Source organism: Lepidochelys olivacea (assembly GCF_965140295.1).
Source record: "Lepidochelys olivacea isolate rLepOli2 genome assembly, chromosome: 3".
Lineage (NCBI taxonomy): Eukaryota > Metazoa > Chordata > Testudines > Cheloniidae > Lepidochelys > Lepidochelys olivacea.
The window spans coordinates 165,375,930-165,400,000 of NC_140413.1; the positions used below are offsets into that span (position 1 = coordinate 165,375,930).

General features: G+C 39.2%; 1 protein-coding gene across 2 annotated transcripts in view; it reads left to right on the forward strand.

The window, feature by feature from the left end:
- USH2A (usherin) overlaps nucleotides 1-24,071 on the forward strand; it is a gene marked incomplete at its 5' end in the record, with an annotated part of 586,511 nt that overhangs the window by 378,587 nt on the left and 183,853 nt on the right. For both annotated transcript variants that reach the window (XM_084623291.1, XM_084623290.1), the window contains 2 exons: nucleotides 15,421-15,571; nucleotides 15,729-15,871. In XM_084623291.1, coding sequence (XP_084479417.1) covers nucleotides 15,421-15,571; nucleotides 15,729-15,871 — 294 coding nt within the window. The remainder of the gene's footprint in view (nucleotides 1-15,420; nucleotides 15,572-15,728; nucleotides 15,872-24,071) is intronic.

Below are 24,071 nucleotides of genomic sequence, written 5' to 3' on the forward strand. Positions count from 1 at the left end.
AGCAAATATTTCAAATTTCTGATGTTGATGGTGATATTTCATCTCCATCCTCAGTCCTTATCCTCCCCACATGCCCCGTTTTGCCTCTAAATGGAATGGAATAATGTTTGGGATGGGGGGAGCCATTGTCCTTTTTGTAGCCTTTTCCAAACTTCTTAGTTTAAAAAGTGAGAGTGGCAACAGGGAAAATATGAAATCAGAAAAAAATAAGAATGAAAAAAAGATGTTTTGATCTCATTCTGTTGCATTCAGTGACAAAAAGGAAAAGCTCAAGGTTTTGGTATTTTGAAATATCAACATTTTAAAATACTTAATTTTGAAACCTCTGATATTTCAAAATAGCAGCAGTTCCAGTTTGGATGAAAAACTGGAATCTTTTTAAGAAACAGAAGGTTCTCAGAAAAGTTTTCACTTACCCCAAAAGACCATTTGTGTGTGTTTGGGGGAGAGGGTGTTAAAAGGTTTTGAATGAAAATTTTGATCACCATTCAATAAGCAGGCAGTGTCTGAGGAGAGGATATGCTAGCGCTATGTCATTCAGCAATGTCCTGCTTAATTAAGGAGTAACAATGATAAACTGTGTGGACATCCAGCTTTTGGCCATAAGGATGGTGGCATGGGATATGAGGGTAGGGTTGTAAATGTGTTTATGTAGTAAAGTGGGAGTTGTTCTCATGTCTCAAATGAAACAAAAATCCCCCTCTAGCCTCAGCTATATTTATCTGATTGTCACTTTCATTAGTTCTCCTTCCCGCTTTTATCCTCCCTTTCCTAATCTGTGCAGCAAATCATTTTCAGGGAACTGATTGTGTGTGTGTGTGTGTGTGTGTGTGTGTGTGTGTGTGTGTGTGGGCTGGCAGGTGGGGGAAGGGTTGGGGAAAGGCAGTATTATATTTTCTAGCTGGCCTAAGACAAAGTGCAAATGGGGGGCAAGGGGAGCACAGGTGAAAGACCACATTTTCAAATTCAAATGGGGGTGGGGCACAGTGGTACACCTGCCTCACTGAATTTGAGCCACCCAGGAACCAATTTGAGGCAGCTGTTCTAAATTGCACCTAGTTTCAACAAACCTCCCCTCTCTGGTTATCATCAGTTCAGTGGCATTCTTGCCACGCCTCTTTCCTCTAACCTAGCCTGCAAGAGCCCTGTCTCCTGTCCCCTCCTTTGGGAGCTGTGAAGGCGTGGCATAGCTGTAGCTAAACCACCCAAGGATTCTCCATACACTTGGGCAATCACTGCTTAGATGTTACATGAGTTTTGAGGCTACTTCGTCCAGAAGCAGTGTAAAGCAGCTAGAGTGAGGAGGTTATCAAAGACCTGACCCAGTATCTGCAGCTTTGTATGATCTGGGAGGTTCTGGATATTCGTACTGGATTTGGGAATGCAGATGAGACAACACATCAAACAGCTCAAGATAGTACATTTATAAAGGTGCAATTAACCCAAAAGCTGATGTGGCCAGTTACAAAGTGATTGCCCTAGCGCATGGTGAATTGGGTGGCTTAGCTGTAGCTAGGTGCAGGGGGCTCACTCTAGATCTCTGCAGAACTTTAGTCATTAGCATGAGTCTTAAGTGATGCATAGTCATTTGCAGACAAACTGTACCAGAATATATTTTATGCTAGAGAACTAGAAACTGATATATGAACACAGAAAAATATATAAAAAATATGGAAACCAGGCTGTTGTGGGATTTAGCAGTGGATGGTATTTTAAAATGGCAGTCTCTCACCATATAAACTTCTTGTCCGTCCTATTCAACTGTGTATAAAACAAGTGCACAATTTAGACGATGTATGCAATTTAAATAAAATCTTAAGCCTATTTGTGCACTGTTTTTCATTCAGTGTAAATCTTTCCAAGACTGTTAAGAACTGCTAATAAAGTCGTCATGCTTTGTGATACATCCTACAATAAAATATTTATGTTCCTAGTGAAAATATACCGAAGATGTGTGAGAAATCACATCATGAATTTGTCCTGTCACCTGTTTTTACATATATACAAGTTGTGGGGGAGTTGGGAACCTATTTTTTATGCTGCTGCAGTCGCATGATTTGAGCCCTTTTCTACACTCCTTTTATTTTATTTTGGACAACACTGCTGCAGTTTCTACAACAAGATGGCATTTTCATAAACTGGGAGTCGAGGCCAATTTCAGGTTTTTGTCATTTACTTTTTGTACTTCCTGCATTAAGGCATCATGATTGTAGAGGTTATTCTACTTATAAAACATATGACTAAAGCACCAACTTTGTGTTAGTGAGCACAGCAGAGGAAGCTTTGAAGTTCCTCTGCTTACAATGGACTCTACAAGCCTCCAGCAAAGTTCTGCCAGCCTAACGCGTTTACATATTCTCATGTGGTTTACATAGGGGGAGAAAGAAATTAAGGGACTCTCTTAAGAGCTTCCTGAGGGCAAGAATAGAAGGGTGGAGAGAAATCAAAACCACTGTTTTTCTCCTCTTCACCAGGGGATAAAAAGAGAGACATTGTTCCTTAAGAATCATTGCCATAAAAGTGCTCTTGCCTTTGTATCTTTCCTTTCTGATTAAAATAGCCCCTATATGGCTCGCATTTTGTTTAGTTTGAAAATAAATCTGATCCTATCTTTAACTTCCATTTGGTTCTTAAGTCTCTTCAGAATTCATGCTATTTTTAAAAAGAGATCTATTTATTTTGGAGTCACGTCTGTCACTGGATATTGACCTCCCCCTACTTATCATAATTTATCATTCTCTCTCTTATCGTGAAGGAGCCTCGTTGGTGCAATTCTTAGGGTTAACTGGCTGGCCTGCAGGAGAGAATAAGCTGTTCCATGACAAGAGGTGAAATAACTTGCTCCTTTCTCAAAGCAAGGGGAAATCAGTGGAGAACCTCAGACTGTCTGTGCCACAGTGCATTCTCTGGTCTGCTCATGACAAAGCACAGTTATACACTGGCCCTTATTGTGGAGGTTAAGGTTGCGATCAAGTTCTTTGTGAATCCTGCCAATAGCATTGGATGCTGACCTCCATGCAGTTTTTTTTCTTCTCATCATGACTTTTTTTCTGTGTCTGCGTGATTGTACATACATACATGTGTGTTACACTTCTGTTTGTAGCTTTGTGTCCGTGTGCAGCCCCTTACCTCTCCCTCTGACAAAAACAAAAAAAACCCTCTCACTTAAAAAGGATCTGATCAAGGGATGGCTTCCTACTGAAGTTACTATCCTAATCACTCATGATGGGAGAGAGAAGTGACTCATGTCACAATGGCACTATTCAGCATCGTCTTAATATTTATATAGTGATTTACTGTTTTTAAAGCTCCCTGTAAACATTCACTAATTAGCCCTCAACACTCTTGTGAAGCAGCTGTTCTCACTTTACAGAAACAAAAAGAAAAGGCGTACTTGTGGCACCTTAGAGACTAACCAATTTATCTGAGCATAAGCATTCGTGAGCTACAGAAACAGAGGCTTACATTCTGGTCTGGTCACAGACATGCAGGCACTGGGGTTTCACACACATCACCAACGCTGAATTTGGCCACAAAGGGAGTCAATGTCTGAGCAGAGAACTCGGATCATTGCCTGATGGTAGATCTCTACACTGTTCTCTTGGAAGGTGAATGTTTTCACTATCATCTGAAAATGCAAAATGCTGTTATTACTGTGTCACAGCTTCACAGACCAAACGACACACTCACAGCTCTTTGGTGCATCCCATTGCAAGAAAACATGCAGTTACTTTTCTTCTCTTTTTTGTTTTGTTCTTCTCAGAAGTTTTGAGGACTCTGTTGAACTATAGCTCAGACCATCACTCTTAGGAAAATTACCATTTTCAGAGTATTGTGTGAAATTGGAGTATTGGAGACTCCTGTTGATTTTAGTGGGAGTCAGGCAGCTAAAAAACCTCCACAATGGTTTTGAAAGCTTACTCCATAAAATCAGTGGCATGGTCTCTTGGTTTAAAAAAAAGGAAGTATTAATTGCCTTTTACATTTCTTGAAAAACAATAGAAGAAAACTGGAGTAGTGTTTTCATGAGTCTTCCTTTCCATCCCTTCATGTACTGTCATTTATATATGCAGAGTTGGCAGTAGTGCCTCTGCTTATGTTTTGGGATGCGGGGCAAAACACAGCCAACTTAGCTTGGACTTGGATACGTGCTACAGTGAAACTAAAGTGATTACAAACAATTAGGCTAGGCCAGCCAATTGTTGAACAAGAAACCAGTGTTCAAGTCCTTTGTAGTCAAGATGCTGAGGGGCAGATCCTCAATGGTGTACAAATGGAGCTACGGCAGTTAGCACCTGCTGAGGATCTGGTGCCAACGGTGCATTAATGAATATACGGTGTATTTGTAATGTCTTTAACAACAGAGTGAATATCCAAAAGTGAATATCATATTTAATAATTGTATTGAGATCAATGAATAGAAAGCATTGTAGGCTCAATTGTACTGAGCAAGCTTAGTTCTTCTGCCCCAGGAGAAGACTAGGAACTGGATTATGACTGTGTCACAGTCTGCTTCCTGGTTCCCCTTTTCTCTTTTAGCCCTGAATTTGGCAGAGATTATTTCCCTTGGGGTCCTGGCTAAAAAGGACTATTTTTCCTTAGTCAGCATTATTGTTATTAGATATTGACGCAACCCTGATTACACCTCAATGCTGCAAAGCTAACTTGCAACTTCTTTACTTATGGACCAGATTCTGATACCTTTGCTCAGAACAAGTAACATCTTACTCATACTGCCAATCAAATGACTTATTTGTCAGGGTGAGTAAGTTTCAGAATCTGGTCCTAAATTGGCTATTTTCTAATATGTATTAATTTATGGATATTGCCACTATGATACCAGCTTGTAATGTAACGTGACAGCCATAGCATAGTAGCTGGCAGTTTTGAGAAGTGATAAGAATTTTTGTTTACTCTGTAAATTTTACTGTTTGGGTTTATCAGGCTGGATCTCACTTGTTACATGAGAAAATAACTAATAGTTACATAGACATTGTGTTTTGCTATTTTTCTAATAGTAATAATTTCCTCCTACAACTAAAGGCCTGATCCTACTGTTTTGCATGTAGATCTTCTGTTGTTAGTACAGCGTGCCAGTCAATGACAGGCTTGGGTGATGTAGGCAAAACTGCTCTACAGTATGAATGATCACTGATTCCATTAAATGAGTTCCCCCCCACTTCCTGTGATATGCACACATTTTCCCCATTAGCACTCACGGGTATAGAGGCACAAGCAAATGTTGAGAAGAGAAAAAGCCGCAGAATGTGGTGGTTTGCTTTGTGGAGCTGACTATATCACTTTATATATGAATGTAAGGAAAGCTGCTAACAATTGTGATATATTAAATTATAACTGAGAACTAATTCAGAGATCAAAGGTGCTCTTTGGGAGAGATCATTTTACCTGGTAGGAAAATGATTACCTTTTTTTCCAGTCTCATATTTGTACTGTATGTCTTGGAAATATCATTCCCTAAAGTTTCTGAATCTTGATGTTTAATTGAACACAAAGGTCTTTGAGCAGCACAATGGGAGTGGGGGGCCTGGTTTGTTGGTAGAACTGTGTAGACGGAAATTGAAGTGTACATGTTTTTTCTCATTTATCAAAGAAGTGCAAGAATCTAAACTGACATTTTATATCAAATGAATTATGAACTGTGTACTGTGTACCTAAGGGAACAACAACGAAATTAGACTTTTCTTTAAAAAAAAAAAAAAAAAAGAGAGAGAGAGAAAAAAAAATAGGCTTTTAATAAAATATACAATCAGTTTTGGTATTTTGTCTGAGCCTGCCATACGCTGTAGTTTTTTTTTTGTAAACTAGAGCATACAGGCTACTTCAAAGGGTATATGCTTTATAGAGAATTGAAGGCAGTAGGTTAAGATAATGCACAAACTAGCATTTCCACTTAATATTGTTGCTTTGATGGGTTTGTTTTCATTCCCATTCACCTCTGGTAAGCAGGAAATGATATTCTTCTTCATACTAGAAAATACAGTTTAACTGAAGAAAGTAGTAAGATAATTTCTTAGCTTCCATTTGCTAAAATACAGTTGTAACTAAAAGGAAATTTACAGAAAGCTAAGATTTAGAAGACACTACTAAACCATTTAGGAGTAAATTTTTGAAGGATTACACATGCAGTTTTTAGGTGCATGACTCACATTTCCATTAAATGGACAAAGCTTCCTATAACCGGGGAAAGGAAAGGAGGTAAAGACCCCATGAAGTCCAGTGGGAACCAAGTTATACCAATTTATGACCATGGAAGATGTTTAGATGCTGCGGTACTGGGCCCTTAAACCATAAGGTAGACAGGAAGGGAATGGCTAAAACCCCATATATTCTCTGGGAATGTATCCCTTTGTCTTCATGGTGCTTTTCAGTATACATTTTCTTATGCACCAAACCCAAGAACAGGTTATTATTCTTATACAGCAAAAATTTACTTTACCCAGATAAATTCCAGAAGATTAAGGAAATTGGTATGTATGTAATCTCATGGTCTAACTCTCTGTACTTCTCACAGAGTACTACAGAGTAAGCAGTGGAGAAGCTTATTCATTAACATATTCACAGAATCTGAATTACAGTGAAGCCAAACCACCTTTATTTATTTTATTACAGTAGCACCTTGAGGCTCAAGAGCCAAAGCCCTAATGTGATGTGTGTGATGCACGTTACACATATTGAAAGATAGTCCCTCCCCTGAAAAGCTCACAATATAAACGGGACAAGACAAACAATGATTGGGAGAAAATAAGTAGTATGGTTAACCGTATTTAACAAATGAGGATCTAAAGTATAGAGAGACTAAAACCTTGGTCCTGAAAACCCTTACACACATGTACTTAACTTTCAGCACCTGAGTAGTTCTATGGACAGTATCCACATGGTTATGTTTAAGCACATGACTAAAGGTTTGCTGGATTGGAGACTTTGTGACTTGCCCAGGGTTGATACAGGCAGTCTGTAGCAGAGGCAGGGACTGAACCCATATCCCCTTAGACACAAGAATGTCTTTCTATGTCACCATCTTCAACCTCCCTTCTCCCCACCCCGTGAATATTCAAGCAAACTTTTTGTTTTTTTTTGGGGGGGGGGGTTGTTTGTTTTTTTCCCCCTGAATGTTTGAGGAGGGCATTTGTGTGCAAATGAGCATGTTCACATGTGAACAATTATATTTGTGCATGAAGTGCTCATCTGGCCACCCTGTGTACACACAGTTACTTGATGTGAATGTGACAAGACAGAATTGATTGTAAAATGTACTAGACAGCTAATAAAATTGGTTTATATATTTGTGTCTCCAGCACATAAGGAAGTACTCAGCTACTGTAAAATTTGCCATCCAAATGCCTAGCCAAATATATTAAATGTGGAAAAAGAGGACCAGAAAATGTTTGAAGTGTCCTATGATTTCCTAGCCTGCTTATCTCCCACTATATCTTTCTCCTTACAGGGCTCTCAGTCTTCTCCTTGAGAGATTCAACATCCCAAATAATATATTTTTAAAAAGAATGATCTGTTTGCAGAAAGTTTGCAAACAGAAAAAGGGGTCAAAGTCAGTGGAAATGTTTTTTTGTTACAGATAAGTTTTACTAGCTGTGCTGAAGCTAAAAGAATCTAAAGAAGTTAGACTAGTTTGAACTTGTAGTCCAGATCTTTCTCTAGTTGCACAATGCATACTTAGCAGTCACTTCTCACATTAGTTATTGGATCCTTCATGAACAATAGCCAGCTAACCTTTAGGTAACTGGCCTCTTATTCTGTAGATGATAAACAAGTGAGATTAATTGACAAACATCTCTCTTTTTGTTTAGTAACAGTGGGACTGATTCTGCTATACTTATTCACACAAAGTAGCACTTCACTCCCGTGAGTAGTAGGGAAATCATCTATATGGGACTATTAATGGAGTAGGATGCTAGTTGATATGAGTAACAATATCAGAATCCAGTCCAAAACTGTGACTGGTTTTTAAGGGCCAGATTCTGCTACCCCACCATGTTGAGTAGTACCTTGTTCTGCAAGTAGCCTCATTGGAAATTATTACTCAGTGTTGTTAAGGGTGGTAGAATCTGATCTTTAGCAACATGTCTGCTTTGTGGCATGTTTTGGTTATTAATACAAACAATGGACCATATCGTTCCTTTTTAGTCAAAATGTAAAATATTTGTTTTCCTTATCCTTTTCATTTATAAACCACAGCACATTGCAGCAGTCAAATAAATGAAAACAGTAAACAGTTTGCTTTCAGGTGAAGTTGTAGAGTACATGCCCACACAAGTGAATAGGAAAGGAGAAGAGAGAGAACTTCTTGCTCTTGTAAATTATTAGTGTGTTTATGAATGTCCAAAGGGAGCACCTTTGCAAAGAGAAATTCAACCGTTACGGGGAAGAAGAATTCTGAGGTGCAGTTTTCAGTTGAGTTACAGTAAGTGCTTGTTTTATGCACTTCACGAAGCTACCATAACTCTATTTTCAAACAATCTAAAAGGACAGCAATGACATAGATGACCATCGTTGTGAAATTGACTTTGCCTGAGCCATGTTATGACCTTAGTAATCTATGCACAGCAATTAACCAGAAAAAACTATCGCTAATACAGGAATTCAGGTGTAAATATGATAAGTAGGACACACTGAGCTTTACATATTTTCCTTTCATAAATCTATATTTGTATTATATATAAAAGAATTCAGTAAGGACCAAATCCTACTGTGTTGCATGGATAAATTACTAAGAACATAACAGCCGTACTGGGTCAGACCAAAGGTCCGTCTAGGTCAGTATCCTGTCTTCCAACAGTGGCCAATTCAGGGTGCTTTAGAGGGAATGAACAGAACAGGTAAGCATCAAGTGAGCCATCCCCTGTTGCCCATTCCCAGCTTTTGGCAAACAGAGGGTAGGGACACCATCCCTACTGGGAGTAGAAGATGAAGGAAATCTTTCTTTCCCACTCAGCAGGTGGGAAAAGAATGATAAAGGAGTAAATTGCATGTCATGATGTCAGGCACATCATGGCTGGATGGAGTGTGATCTAGTGACCATGAGTCCTGCAGTCACCTTCAGTATACCCTAGCTTTTCAAAGAAGCAGTAAGTGTGCAACATGCTGTGTGGTGTGGCTGCCCATCCCAGGCCCGCCTGACCTGTGCTCTTCTCAAAACTGTTCTTCTTGGCCACAACTTCAAGCATGGATCCTACACAGAAGAGTAGTATTTTACTCCAGCTGTTAGGTGCAATATTACTGTAAAGTTTTTACAGATGCCTCAAATACATTGCTTTAAAAAGGTTCATATAAAAAAATTAGTACTGAACTAATCACAGTGCCAATCTAATGTCCTACTTTATCGTACCTCTTAAGACACATACGAAGGACGGCCCACTGAAGCTAATGTTCCCATTAAAACCATCAAGTGGTAATGATTTGTTTGTTACTACCATAGGCTAGATTTGAACCAACAACCTAGAGTTAAAGGCTCTGTAGGCTGCTTTCAATTCCCTGATATATCCACTGCTCCAACAGAAAATGTTCAGGCTGTTCAGACTCTTGATCTTCAAAGGACTCCAAATAAATCCAAATAAGATATTGTACCCCAAAAAGGTATAACAAATGAGAATTTCAGCTCTGAGGTTCCCTTCTTAAGACCGTTCATAAAACACCTGCAGATAACACACACAGAGTAGATGGGCAGAATCCTGTCCCTCCCTCTGCTACATGCACTCTCCGAGGTAGTAAAAAGGTGTGGTCATGTTGTTTGCAAGAGCTTGGCTATGTCTACACTACCACAGTAAGTCAACTTAAGTTACACAACTCTGTTATGTGAATAACATAGCTGGAGTCGATGTAGCTTAGATCAACTTACTCTAAGTGGTGTCTACGCTGTGCTGGGTCGACGGGAGACACTCTCCCGTCGACTTTCCTTACTCTTCTTGTTACTGGTGGAGTACCGGGGTCGACCGGAGAATGCTCTGCCGTCGATTTAGTGGGTCTTCACTATACCCGCTAAATCGACCGCCCCGTGCTTCGATCGCCATAGCGTTGATCTGGCAGTAGTGTAGACATAGCCTTTGTGTGGGGAGTGGAAAGGATTCAGTCACTTCTATTCACCTGTGGTTTTAGAAGGACTTTGTGACACCCATATGAATATTGTACATGGGGGAAGTTTTTAAATGTAATAGTATTTACTATGTAATTGTATTGCCTGGGTACCCTTTTAAACATCATGACAAATAATTGGTTTTACTGAGCAGTTATAAATTGTGTCTCTGACAGGTATTTATAATCAATAATCAGTCAACTAATTGTCTGTTGGCATTCTTTTGTATCTTCTGTAGTTTAGCAGAAGTTCAAGTTGGGTAGTGCGGATAAACTTCTATATAACTTGACTGAAGTAGTGTGCCTGTGCTCTCGTCTTAAAACAACATAAGGCACAGGACACACATCTTAAATGCTGCTCCTATAGCCTTGACTTCAGGATGGGGTAATTAATGCTTTTGGAAAGGGGAAATCTGTTACACTTCTGTTCACTTCAGAAGCTGATGCCTTGAATACAGTTAAGATTGTATGAAAAAATCAGCTCTAATTTTGTTCTTTCTTAAACTGATGTAAACCAGGAGTAACTCCATTGAAGTCAGGCTCCATAAGAGTGCTGTCTTAAAACTGTCCTTCAGTTTTTCACTGTGGCCGCCAGGCCATTGAACAAAGCTTTGTTGAAGTCCCATTGCTGCTGCTGTTTTGCCATTGCCTAATAAAGTTGTACTATACAACTTGGGTTACTGGAATAGCTATTGTTGCATGCAGATGAATGCAGTTTGATCTTAAATTAACAGCTACGAATTACGCACAAAATTGAGATAAAAACAGATTTAAGGATTCAAATAAAATTTCAAAAATCAAATTTTTCTGAGTAGGTCAGTGTCCCAGTGGCAGAACTGCTACTAAAGACCTCCACAAAATGCCAACAAAAGAACAGGCAGATGATTAAGTCAGAAGGAAAGGTACACCTCAGTGAAGACTTCCAAACCCGAGCAAGAAAAGAGGAAGTATTATCTGCTGTGAGTGGGCCAGCAAACCCATCCTTTTTCAAACAATATTTCGGGATAGCAGAGATCAGCTCTGAGATCTACAAAGTGTAGGATGGATCATGTGCAATAGTGACATTGCAGATAGGATAAGATGCTTGGGTACATAACTGAAAAGAAAAACCCAAGAATATTGGATGTGTATATTACACATTGAATAAGTGAGATGTTCTGACTGAAGGAGTTAAAAGAGAAACCAGAATGACTCTAGTGCACCTGTGAAAATGAGACACAGAAAAAGCAATCTTCTGTTTTGGCAATAGATAAAGGTTTATAACTACCATGCCCTTCTAGTGATGACATATGGCCCAGCAACATGGTCTCTCACTGAGTAAATGAGACAAAAACATGTGCCTATACCGAGAATTATGGAGAAAGCAATGATAGGAATTATGCGGACAGAACAAACACCAAGGTAACAGGCATGCTTGAGGAAAACCAAGAGAAACAAATGTCAAGGTGCAGAACATATTGCCAGAAAAAGTGACTAGAATAATATGGTCTTAGAATGGACACCTATGAGAAAATGAATCAGAGGTGGCTAAACAACAATGCAGTGAAATAAAGAAACGAAGTGTGTGAATTAGACCTGGAAAAGGGCAAGAGTGAACATGACTTAAGGAGACATTCATCCAAAGACAGAGTGACAGAACTATGTTATCATTGCAATAGCGCCTCAGTCTTATGGCAACAAACTGTGAAGAGCCAGTTCCTTCCCCAGTAGTTAAATGTCTGCTGTCATAGTTTGCATGCGCACATGTGTAAGGAAAACATTTAGATAAGAAGCAAATGCAGCACCTGTGCTATTTTAAAATATTTTGCATGTGCAGATGTGGCATACTATTAGAATTACATTTGCATAGTTATAAACTCTTGTGTTTGCCTTCTGCAGATACTATGGATATACCAGCGTGAGGACCAGTTCTGATCTCAGTTACAACCACTGTAAATCTAGAATGACTTCACTGGAATTACTCTGAATTTACACCCATTTAATAGATATTAGAATGTAGCCCTTCAGCATGTTCTTGCTCTCATTAACTTACGTGGCATTGTACTGAAGTGTAGAATAATGCAGATCCATTTAATGGATATACCACTTAATCATTCAAATAATAATGATTACTTTTGGTGATTGCAGTTTAAAAGTTTCTTGTGTTTTTGAGAGAGATTGCCCTATGGACTTTGGAAAACACTTGTGATTGGTAAATCTCTCTCAAAGCAGTAGAGTCTTTCAGAATAGAGGAAACACGTACAGTGCAGCCACTGTATAAAGGCTTTTCATCCTCAGTCATCTTTGAAAATCTTAGAGATCTATCATTAGCTCCTTTTTTGTTGAGGAAACTGAGGCACAGATGTTCAGTGACTTTTCAAAAGCCACTCAGCAAGTCCGTGACAGATCAGTGAGTAGAATGCATCTCTTGGCTCATCTTCCTGTATCTTATTGCCTAGATTACATTTTCTCTCAAAACTGGTGGTATTGCCAGTTTAAACCATTTATTATGCATAATTCTTTCTCCATTTGCTCTCACAATACAATAGTTAAGGTAGACAGGTAATTAAAGACTTTTCCCCATCCTTTATACTCTCTTTTTGTAGATGAAGCATGATTTTTTTTTTACCAGGTCTAGTTAGGATTTACTGGACAAGATGTTGATTCAGTAGGTTGCAAATGGAGTGGTTGCCCCCTGAGGGTGATATTAAAGCTTGAGGGGAGCTTTTTGAGCAACATTGCATCTTAAAGACAATATATCAAGCTGATAGATACATGGCTCTTCCGTTGAGAAACCTGCAGCTAAATTATTTCTGGTTACCAGTTATTGCTTGGGTACTTTGGGGAATAAGAGTAGGATAAAAGGGGTTAAACTGAGGGAAATATTACATTAACATCTCAGTTATGGGAAGTAGCTGAAATAACCAGAATATGTTCTATATTTAATTTAGAATGATCAGGTTGTTTGTGAAACACTTCGAAGTTTTAATGATCAAAATGTGACTAGTTTTCTAGAGCACCTTTCTAGTTATTACTCGACAGAGACTCAAAAGTGAGTAGTCTTCCTGTAGTCTTCTTTTTCACAATGCATATTAATGACATTCTCTGCAAGATCCAGGAAATCCTTTATACAAAAGGTATATATTTTGTACATTCTAAGATTTGAAAACCTCAAAGGACCAAATTAAGTCAATGGACCTATACAGGGGATGAGTTTGGCCCACATTTTCTATTGTTCTTTTCATTGTACCAGTACAATGACATATATTTGGACCTCTAATTTTTGATTATCTAGGCAACTAAATTCATATCTGTATTGTAAATAGCTGACTATCAAACAGCTACATATTTGTCACTTGAACATTCCTGTACCACCATAATAATTAATAAAAATACATAGAGTTTATTTGATCCTTTTCATTTGTGAATCTCAAAGGGCTTTACAAAAGAGGTAAGTCATTTTCTCCATTTTACAGATGAGATATCTAAGGCATATAGAGGGCTTCGAAGGACTTGCCTAAAGTCACACACAGCAGGCTACCGGCAGAGCTGGGAATAAGCACAGTTCAGTGACCCAGCCAGCGGACCACACCCTTAGCAGGCAATATGTTATATTTTCATAATACTTTTCTCAAATATAGTGGTGTGAACCCCAGCTTGTTGGCCAAATTACCAGTGAGTTAATTAGATTCCCTTACCTGAATTCCCCCGGCATTTTCAGCTAGTGGTGGTATACTTCTGGTCTTGATCTATGTAGAGTTTGTGTGTGTACTTAAACAGTTGGTACATTTAAACTTCAGATGCAATTTAATTTTGAATGAGATGGTGCCCTACCTCATAGAGAGATTGTGTGGCTTAATTAGTGAATGTTTGTAAAAGCATTTTGAGGTCCTTTGATGAAAGGCACTACAGTAATGCAAAGTATTTTTATTTTAATTGCTATTTATTTTTGTTCTCATTTTGTACTGGCAGAGCTTACTTACAATTGACCATACAAGGCACTTTACAAATGGATGCTAAAATAATGAATGATTATGTATGTGTACTGTATTTTGCACACACAGATTTTAGAACATATTGCATGCCAAATTCTGATTTTAGTTTATCAGTGTTAATCTAGAACAATTTCATTGACATAAGTGGAGTCTCTCGATTTACACGAATGTATGGTAACTGAGAGAAGAACTTAATCTTTAAACTCTAGCAGAAAGGATTCAGGCACCATGTGGTCACAATGTCTGTTTTTTGCCACTTGGGAGACAGCTATTCTTCACATGGTACATGAAGATCATAAAGCTAAATTACAACGTGCTGCTTACCCAAGTGCCCAGTTTAGTAGTTCTGCCAATCATTTGCAGTTCCTTAATGTAGGTGCCAGTTGAACATGCTGAACCATAGATTGGTTTACAGTAATCTTCCAGTCAGCCTGGTACCAGAAAAAGAGAACAGCGATGAAAAATTTCTATTTTGATGACCACAGAAAGATGCAGATGATAACTACTGAACCATCAAAGACACCAGCATTTTACAAAAGTTTAAATGAAAAAAAAAATCAAATAATCCAACCTTTCTATTTAACGTTCTGAAAATATGCTGTTTTGGCATCCAATACACAAATGTCATATGTGTTATACATGAAAGGTTTATCAAGCAGGTTAGTCCTTCATGGTGAGAAAAACATAATGTCACAATCTCAGCTGATGTAAATCACTTCAGTGGGATTACACCGATTGATACCAGTTGAAGAGCTGCCTCAGAACCTGGAATAGGGCTGGATCGATGATTCCTGGGCCCACTCAATAAAAGTTAGAATTAATCAAATGGAAGTAGTACTGTTCCAAATCCTCAGACTTCAGTGGATCTACATTCATTTATACCAGCTGAGTATCTGATTTACCAAAATGTGTGTCAAGTTTTTAATGAGAGAAGGGGAGGGGTATTTGAATAAAGTTCCTGACTTTGCTGCCCTGCTACTCACATTGAATAATACTTCCTCAATGAGATGTTCCTTTGATTTCAATGTGAGTAAAGTTGGCAGAATCAGGCTCAGGGTGGGGACTGATATACTAACAGGTGGGAGAGAATGTTACATCTGAATTCCTTTTGCGTTTTGGGCGTTTCTCTCAACCCAGTGATATTAGTGTAAGCGTATTGGAAAGAAGAACATAAAGAAGTACAATACTTCGGTAACAAAAATGTTAAATTAAATGGACCATGTTAACATCGCTGTTGATCCTGAGGAACAGTTTTTCCAGTATATGGAGCATTTTGATTCCATCCAGCATATGTTCTCCACGGTTTTCTCTGCTCTAATTCATCCATGTTTTTTGACAGCTCCAGATGGCATGCTGCCTCCAAGGCTTTCATCTGCCACACCAACCAGTCTTCAGGTTGTCTGGTCTACACCAGTTCGCAATAACGCTCCAGGCTTACCCAGTTACCGACTCCAGATGAGGCCTAGGCATTCCACTGATGATATTCTAGAGTATGCAAACAATAAAATGCTACTGTAAATTGTCAGTGAAGAGAAGTAAAATTATTTTAGATGTGGCTCACCCCTAGGGTGGCTGTGGTCTTCTTTTCTACCTCCCCCCCCCCCTTGTATTTTGGAGCTTTATAACTCATTCTTCATTTCTTTCCAGGTTATTTTCCAGTCCCTCTGCTTCCTTAAGCTACATAGTCAAAGATCTTCAGCCATATACAATGTACGAGATGAGAATGATAGTCTCCAATGGTTATGGTAATACATATAGTGACTGGACTCAAATGATTACAGCAGAGGACAGTAAGTAGCTTGCAAAAATACACAGTGCATTCCCACTTATTTTAAACATCTGTTAGCAGATAATACAAATACATATCCTTCTGCTGGCTAGCCTAGCATCGCATATGATTTCTCTTTCTTTTATCTCATTTTATTAGCTTAATAGTAATAGCATATTTTCTCCCTGAGAGCTAAGCTACAGTAATAAAAATACCTAAAAAATCTTGTATGAGTTGTGTGAACTGTTTATTAAAGGAATGTAAAGGAATATTTTTCAGAGAAATACCTCATTTCATTATATAATATCTCTCTCTAGTCACATATGGCCATATGCAGATAGAGAAAAATATTTGTTAATGTGTATAATTTGTTAGAGTGAGGGGTTTTTTTGCATTCTGTGAGCTAGATTCTGATTTCATTTACATCAGTAAATGTATTGAAGTCAGTAGTAAATGAAGATATAGCCTTGTCGTCTTGTTCAGGATATAAAGAAGGATGTCATTTATTTTATGGTCATTGGGCTGATGCCATCTAAGTAGTGTGACAGCTTTCTGTAGGACTTTTGGATACTGATTCAAACAAGTGATCAGTAAGAAGAAGGCACATTTTATTATTGCCAACCCCTTGACCCATCCACCGTATCTGGCATTAATTGGTCCATATTTTGCAAACTCACTCTACTTGCATTTGTTTGACAATCCCTTGCTTTGATACATTAAAGCTAGGGGGGTGAATGTAGCCATTTTAACTGACATATGTTGCACAGGTACTAGGTACAATATGAAAACAACACATGAGAAGGTGTGCAGTTACCAAACACACAAATGCACATACACCTCAGATACAACATAGTTGGAGTCCAATGGCTGTGTAATGAATGTTTCTAGTATAGCCATAACCACACTTCTTGAAGGTGCTGTTGCTTTTGAAAAATGTTTTCTTGCATTTTTCAAATCATTAGCTAATGACCCCAGTATACCAGATATCAGAACAATCAAAATCATTGCCTAAGAGATGCCTCCTGTCATATAACTCATTTAATAAGCAAGATAAATTCTGAGAGAAAAATATTTTTCTCTAATTGAAAAAATAAAATCCCAACTAATTGGTCCTGCTTTTCCTTTTACTCCAGATTTACACTGGTGTGAAAAACAAAATCAGGCACCTTGGACCTAAAGTATCAGAATTAATTGAGGTATAAACTAGCCACCATTTGTGGCTCCTCATTGTCCCCACCCCTTTCTCTAAGATCAAAGCAGACTGTATTCAGAAAATGTCTCAAACAGAAATATATCTTAATAAATCATCAGTTGAAGACATGTTTTTTACAGCTGGGCAAATCATTCACAAGAGGTAACTTTTCAGACAAATGTAGGCCCCAATCTTGGAAACACACAAGTGCTTAAATGTAAGCACTTGAGTCGCCCCATTGATTTAAATGGGACTACTCACATGAATGAAAAAAGTTCAGTATATGAGTCAATCTTTGCAGAACCAGAGACTTAGCCTCTTTTCTACCTGTGAAGATTTTTGATCAGATCATAATTTCCTTTAATGCACTTGTTGTGTAAAATTACTTCATACATTTTATGTTTTTTTTTAAAACTGTGGATTGACTGAACAGTTATCTGTGTGTATTTGTTGTTCAGACTATAATAGTTCTCTGAGAATGGTCAGGTAAATCACACAATATTGTTTTTTTCCTGTGTGGGATGAGTACACATTGAGCTCAGTCATTGATGTATAAGTTTAGAATAGGGTTTCTGCAAATATGTGTTGTGCAACTTCTAAATATGCTTTTTGGGTGAAATTCACTCTTGTTCAGAGACCTTTCTCAAGACCTATGCTCCACTTTATTCCCACTTAAGACCATAAATGGGATTTTACTGGTGCATAGGACTTGTGCCTTCTGTACAGGAGTGAATTTTACCTTCTACGAACATTTTAATGAAAAATTTGATTGCATTAATGTCCGTAGGTAGTAGACACAAAAGGGGCATGATGTGGCTGAGGTGAATTCATGTAAACATTTGAGGAAAAATTAATGGAAAGCTTTCCATTAATATTTGCCCAGCTCTAACGTTTTGAGAATTGCTATTCATTTGCTTCTTAAACTGTTGCTGCCACATCTGGTTTTTCATCTTGAAAAACACGATTTTTGTAACGCAGTTATAAAATCTATCCCCTCCGTGACTGTGCATTCATTGCCCTGCCCTGCTCCATTTGCATTAATAAAGAATACATGCTGATGTATCTCCAGTATCCAACAATTTCTGTGTTTGTAATTTACCAACACAGCTTACACCTCTATAATGTTGACAGAGGATTGTATATTTTTGGTATCATTGTGGAGGGCTGCCATCTCTGAAAGGATGTTCAATTCAGTTGACAAAGATTGAATGATTGGCAATGGGCATAAGTAGTATTTCTGTCAAGGCTTTAACGTGTTGCTTGTAAAGCCACCTATACTGACAGCTTATTGCCAGAGCTACACTTAATACCTGGTCTTTCTAACCAATATCCTCTGACTTTTTAAAGTGCAATTTTGACAGTTGAAATTTCCTGAATCTCTTAACCTGGTAGAATACAGAAATGTTCCCATGTCCATATTTGAGTTTTTCCCCACAAATATATGCCTCTGTAGCACAAAGATATCCATAGAAAGATCACATATATAGGTATATGGGCCTGATCAACTAGTGTAAATAGTTGTAACTCTGTCAATACAGTTACACTAATTCACACCAGCTGAGGGTTTGACCATATTTATTTTACTTATAATAGCTGTTTTCACATGACTAGCAAGAAACCAGAAAAGATGAGAGGAAATTCAGTAAACATCACCATAAAAAATCTGTTGTCTGGGAAAAAATATTATAATATAAAGGTAGATGCTGAAGAGAATGTTAATAGATATTTTAAATATTTTTTTCATTTACATTAGTCTGACACCAGTAACTGATTCCATGCATTTTTAAAAGTCTAACCTACCAGTGCCAAATAACAATAATGTACATTTCCTATGAATATTTTAAAACCTGTTAAACATGTGTTAATAAAAGATGTTTGTTCCAGTGATCTTCGTGAGCATAATGTCAGACCATTTGCTGCCAGACAAATACAAACAGTTCAGGAAGTTTCTTGGCTAAATTCTGCTTTCAGTTATTTGGGTGTAAATCTGGATTAACTCTATTGAAAACAATAGAATTACTCTGGATTTATGCTGAGTAACTGAGATCAGAATTTCATGCACTGCATTTAAGAATAAAATGGAATCTCTCCTCCTCGAGGTTATGGAATTAAGATATTCATCTTACTTAATGCTTTTCTTTCATAGTGAACATTCTGGATGGGCTGAGAGGGGGAGCTGCCAAGGAGTTAGTTACAGCTCTTGAAGCCAGTTTTATGCCATCCCCAACCCCATCATATATTTTGTGTAGCTTTAACGCTGCTCTAAAATACACCAAAGGGTTGAAATTTAACAGAGGGATAGTCCTGAGGTCAGAGAGATGCTTTTTGCTGGCTCTAAGAAATGTTCAGCCAGATTTGACCCAGTTATAAACAATGGGAAATTGCTATTTCCACATGTGCTTTAGGAAAAACTTCTTGATCTTAGTGCATCTGGAACATGCAGAAAATTGTATGTGCTCCCATGGTCTGCATGTGCCAATACACCTCTGTCATCACAAATTTCAACACTTTGCAGTCAGAAACAAACAATATCAACTCCAGGCAATGTCCTTCAGCCTTTCATTCTCTCCATGGGTGTTTACCATTGTAACAGCCATTTTTGTAACCATGTTGAGGAAAAGGGCCATCCAATACCTGTTGGCAAAGAAGCAGTGTGACAGGGTCAGGCCAGATGGCTACAGGAGAGTGATAGAAGGCAGATATATTAGCGCCAGGTTAAGTAGGTCCCTTTTCCCTGGGTAAGGTAACAGGGAAGGTTCCAGAACAATCAGGAACTTTATGGAAACAATTAGGGCAGACAGGCTGATTAGAACACCTGCAGCCAATCAAGAAGCTGCCAGAATCAATTAAGACAGGTAGGCTAATCAGGGCACCTGGGTTTAAAAAGGAGCTCACTTCAGTTTGTGGTAAGAAAAGGAGTACTTGTGGCACCTTAGAGACTAACCAATTTATTTGAGCATGAGCTTTCGTGAGCTACAGCTCACTTCATCGGATGCATACCGTGGAAACTGCAGCAGACTTTATATACACACAGAGAATATGAAACAATACCTCCTCCCACCCCACTGTCCTGCTGATAATAGCTTGTCTAAAGTGATCATCAGGTTGGGCCATTTCCAGCACAAATCCAGGTTTTCTCACCCTCCACCCCCCCACACAAATTCACTCTCCTGCTGGTGATAGCCCATCCAAAGTGACAACTCTTTACACAATGTGCATGATAATCAAGTTGGGCCATTTCTTGCACAAATCCAGGTTCTCTCACCCCCTCACCCCCCTCCCAAAAACCACACACACAAACTCACTATAGTGAGGGGGTGAGAGAACCTGGATTTGTGCAGGAAATGGCCCAACTTGATTATCATGCACATTGTGTAAAGAGTTGTCACTTTGGATGGGCTATCACCAGCAGGAGAGTGAATTTGTGTGGGGGGGTGGAGGGTGAGAAAACCTGGATTTGTGCTGGAAATGGCCCAACCTGATGATCACTTTAGACAAGCTATTACCAGCAGGACAGTGGGGTGGGAGGAGGTATTGTTTCATATTCTCTGTGTGTATATAAAGTCTGCTGCAGTTTCCACGGTATGCATCCGATGAAGTGAGCTGTAGCTCACGAAAGCTCATGCTCAAATAAATTGGTTAGTCTCTAAGGTGCCACAAGTACTCCTTTTCTTTTTCCGAATACAGACTAACACGGCTGTTACTCTGAAACCTGTCAGTTTGTGGTGTGCATGAGAGGAGCTGGGAGCAAGAGGTTCAAGAAGCTGAGAGTGAGAAGGCGTACTACTTGAAGACTGAGAAGTACAAGCATTATCAGACATCAGGAGGAAGGTCCTGTGGTGAGAACAAAGAAGGTGTTGGGAGGAGGCCATGGGGAAGTAGCCCAGGGAGTTGTAGCTGTCACGCAGCTGTTACAGGAGCCACTGTAGACAGCTGCAATCCACAGGGCCCTGGACTGGAACCCAGAGCAGAGGGTAGGCCTGGGTTCCCCCCATCCCTCCATTCCCCCAACTCCCTACTTGATACCGGAGGAGTTGACCTGGACTGTGGGTTCCACCAGAGGGGAAGGTCTCTGGCCTGTTCCCCAATCCACTAGGTGGATCAGCAGAGACTGCGGGGATTGTTGTTCTTCCTTTTCCCCATGCTGGCCAGTGATGAGGCTAACTGAGTGAACGGCAGATTTGAGCCATGAAAGTGGCCAAGCTGAGGGCTGCCATGAACCTCTGAGGCGAGCAAATCCACCAATAAGTGCAGGACCCACCAAGGCAGAGGAGGAACTTTGTCACAGCAGTTATAAGGACAGCTCGTCACTTCACATTTGCCAGACTGGAATGTCCTATGTTCTTACAGTAGTTTATCTGCAGGATTTCTCCCTAACTCCCTCAGTGCTGTCACATCAGGGAGAATTCTTCAAAACCATCTTGGGCCTTAGTGATATTTTCTGAGAAAAACACAAACAAAATTCATGTTCTCATCAATCATTTTTCCTGCACTCAACAGATTTCTGCACAGTAGTGCCTCTGGCTTGTAGGCCTATTGGGATCAGATGGAAATGATCCCAAAGCTCTACCTCTGGCCCTTTCACAATTTTTTTATTGGTCACTAGATAAACTCAGAAAATGGACCACCTATTGCACCTATTCCCAGAATTGCTGCAATACCTGTGTTGGTGGAGCGCCTCTAACTCATCAACTATTCAAGGACAAATTACTGGCAGATTTGCCAGGAACCCAAGTGACCACAAATGCCAACCTGTCAGGGTGGGGAACGCAGATAGGTCTAAATATGGTTCAGGACAAATGGTCTCCCCAGGAGTTGCAGCTGAGCATCAACTGCTTGAAGCTGTGAGCAGTGGCAAGTGAAGAAATCAGCCTCTTTCCATGTATTCTTCCACAGTTTATAACCATCCACATGGAGAGTGACTCCAGAACCATGAGGACTTATCTTAACTATCAAGGTGAAATGAAAAGCAAAAAACCTAAACAGCAAGATCCTGTTACACTTGGAACATCTGGATCTGTCCCCCCAAACCATGTACATCTACCTTGAGACCAGCAGTCAAAATGACAAGCTCAGCTGTTGCTGGTTAGGTTCCATTTCTTGGCATCTAGCCCACAAGTGTTTCAGATTGCTTGGAGGTGGTTCCTTCCATGGGTAGATTTGTCCAACACAAAGCGAACAAAATCTGTTCTTCAAGTTGGCATCCATGCCTGGTGAGTGGATGCCTTGCTGTTCCTCTGGTCAGATGCCTATGGTTATGTCTTTCCTCCCTTCCCTCAAACATCCCAGATGACTAGAAAGATTGACAACCAAGCTTCAGGAACACTTCTAAGTTCCATTTTGGACAGGTGACCATAGCTCCCAAGGCATATGTTAGTTGTGGATTTTACCATTATCTCAGAACCTCATTCACTGAAGAGTCTCCCAAAGGCTGTCCACATCTGAAACTCTCTGCATAGAACCCTAAGTGGCCATATCTTGATGGTTTCTCACAGGATTTGATCAATTTCCTCTTCAAATACAGGAAACACTTCCAACTGGATTTACCATAGCAGTTTAATGACCTGATGTTCATGGCCATATTGAAAAATACAGCCCTCCTCAACTGGTAACAAAAGATATTTTAACATTTCATCTACTCAGCTTTTCATAAAGATCCAAGATCTAGTTTTCTCACAGTAGCACTGTGCTGCTTCATGCACACCTCTCCCTCTTTCTGAAGGCTGTATCTCTTCAGAGTTCTTTGATCCCATACACAGTGGAACAATCTAGTGTCGAGTTGACATTCATGCGCTCTTTGAGTCCATGGGACAGTTCTTTATACTGTCTTTAAAGTACACCTTTCTTTTGGGCATCACTTAAGCAAAAATGTTTCTGTCAGGCAACCTAACCTTCCTTTTTTTTCCCAGATCAAATGATTCAGAGGCCATCCCCGATTTCATAACTAAGTCCTATGCTCATTCACAAGAGGTAAAGGCAAAACATACATGTTATACAATAGTTGTTCAGCATGAGACCACTACAGTGCCTTTGCTTGTGCCATGACTTTATGGGGCTAAGTATGGATGATAGATCTTACCAATAGACAGTTTGTCCTTAATAGGAAAAATCATTTTATTTCAATGTATTTTATATAGTGCCTATCAATATAGTGCTATTATCTCATACAATTATTTGAAATGTCTGTGCTCACATGACCCTTGGTTGAGATTAACAAAAAAACCTGTTTGTTTTCCTTTGAGTAATCTGCTATGGTGTTGTTGTGGAAAAAGTCCTAATGTAAAGATATCTCTCTTCTATCACCACAGGCAAAAGTATTACCATTCCATAACTGTGGCTCTTCCTCCGCATAAAGGAGCATGCAACTTCATATTATATTATAGCTAAGGGGTGAGGTAATGTCATGAGTGAGGAAGGCTGAGGCTAAGTGATAACAGAATCATGCTCCCCTTGTGGGTAGAACTTGGATTGCCACTGGATGGAGCCAATAGTTTCTGCAGTTTATAATTGACACCACATTTTGTTGATGTTTATAATTTCACCACCAAGAGGTCTTGGGGGAAAAAAATAGATGGCTTACGATGAACGAGGGTCTATTCTGCTTAGGTAGAGAGCTTCCAGTCAAAGGATGAAACTCTCATTAGCTTTAATGAGCAGTACCCTAGGTACATCTCCCGGAACATTAATGAATGTATCGACCCATATACACACATGGGTGGGGCGAATAGGCCCCCTAAAATCTGTACAGGTAAGTATATAAACACATGTGTTTCTAGGCTGGTGATTAAAAAAGATTAATGACAATTCTGTGCCTTCATTTTAAGTAGAGACTGAACTTTTGAAGTAGATGAGCAAAAAAGCCTTCCATAAAAGATAATTTCATTTGCCAAAATGAAACTACCATCCAATTTTAATGTTGTAATGAAATGGCTTGAAATATGAATCAGAGATCTTAAGGAAAAAGATGCTCCCTGTTCCCATTTTCAGTAGTTAGTTCTATAAACAATTACATCTGAGTAAAGAGCTTTAT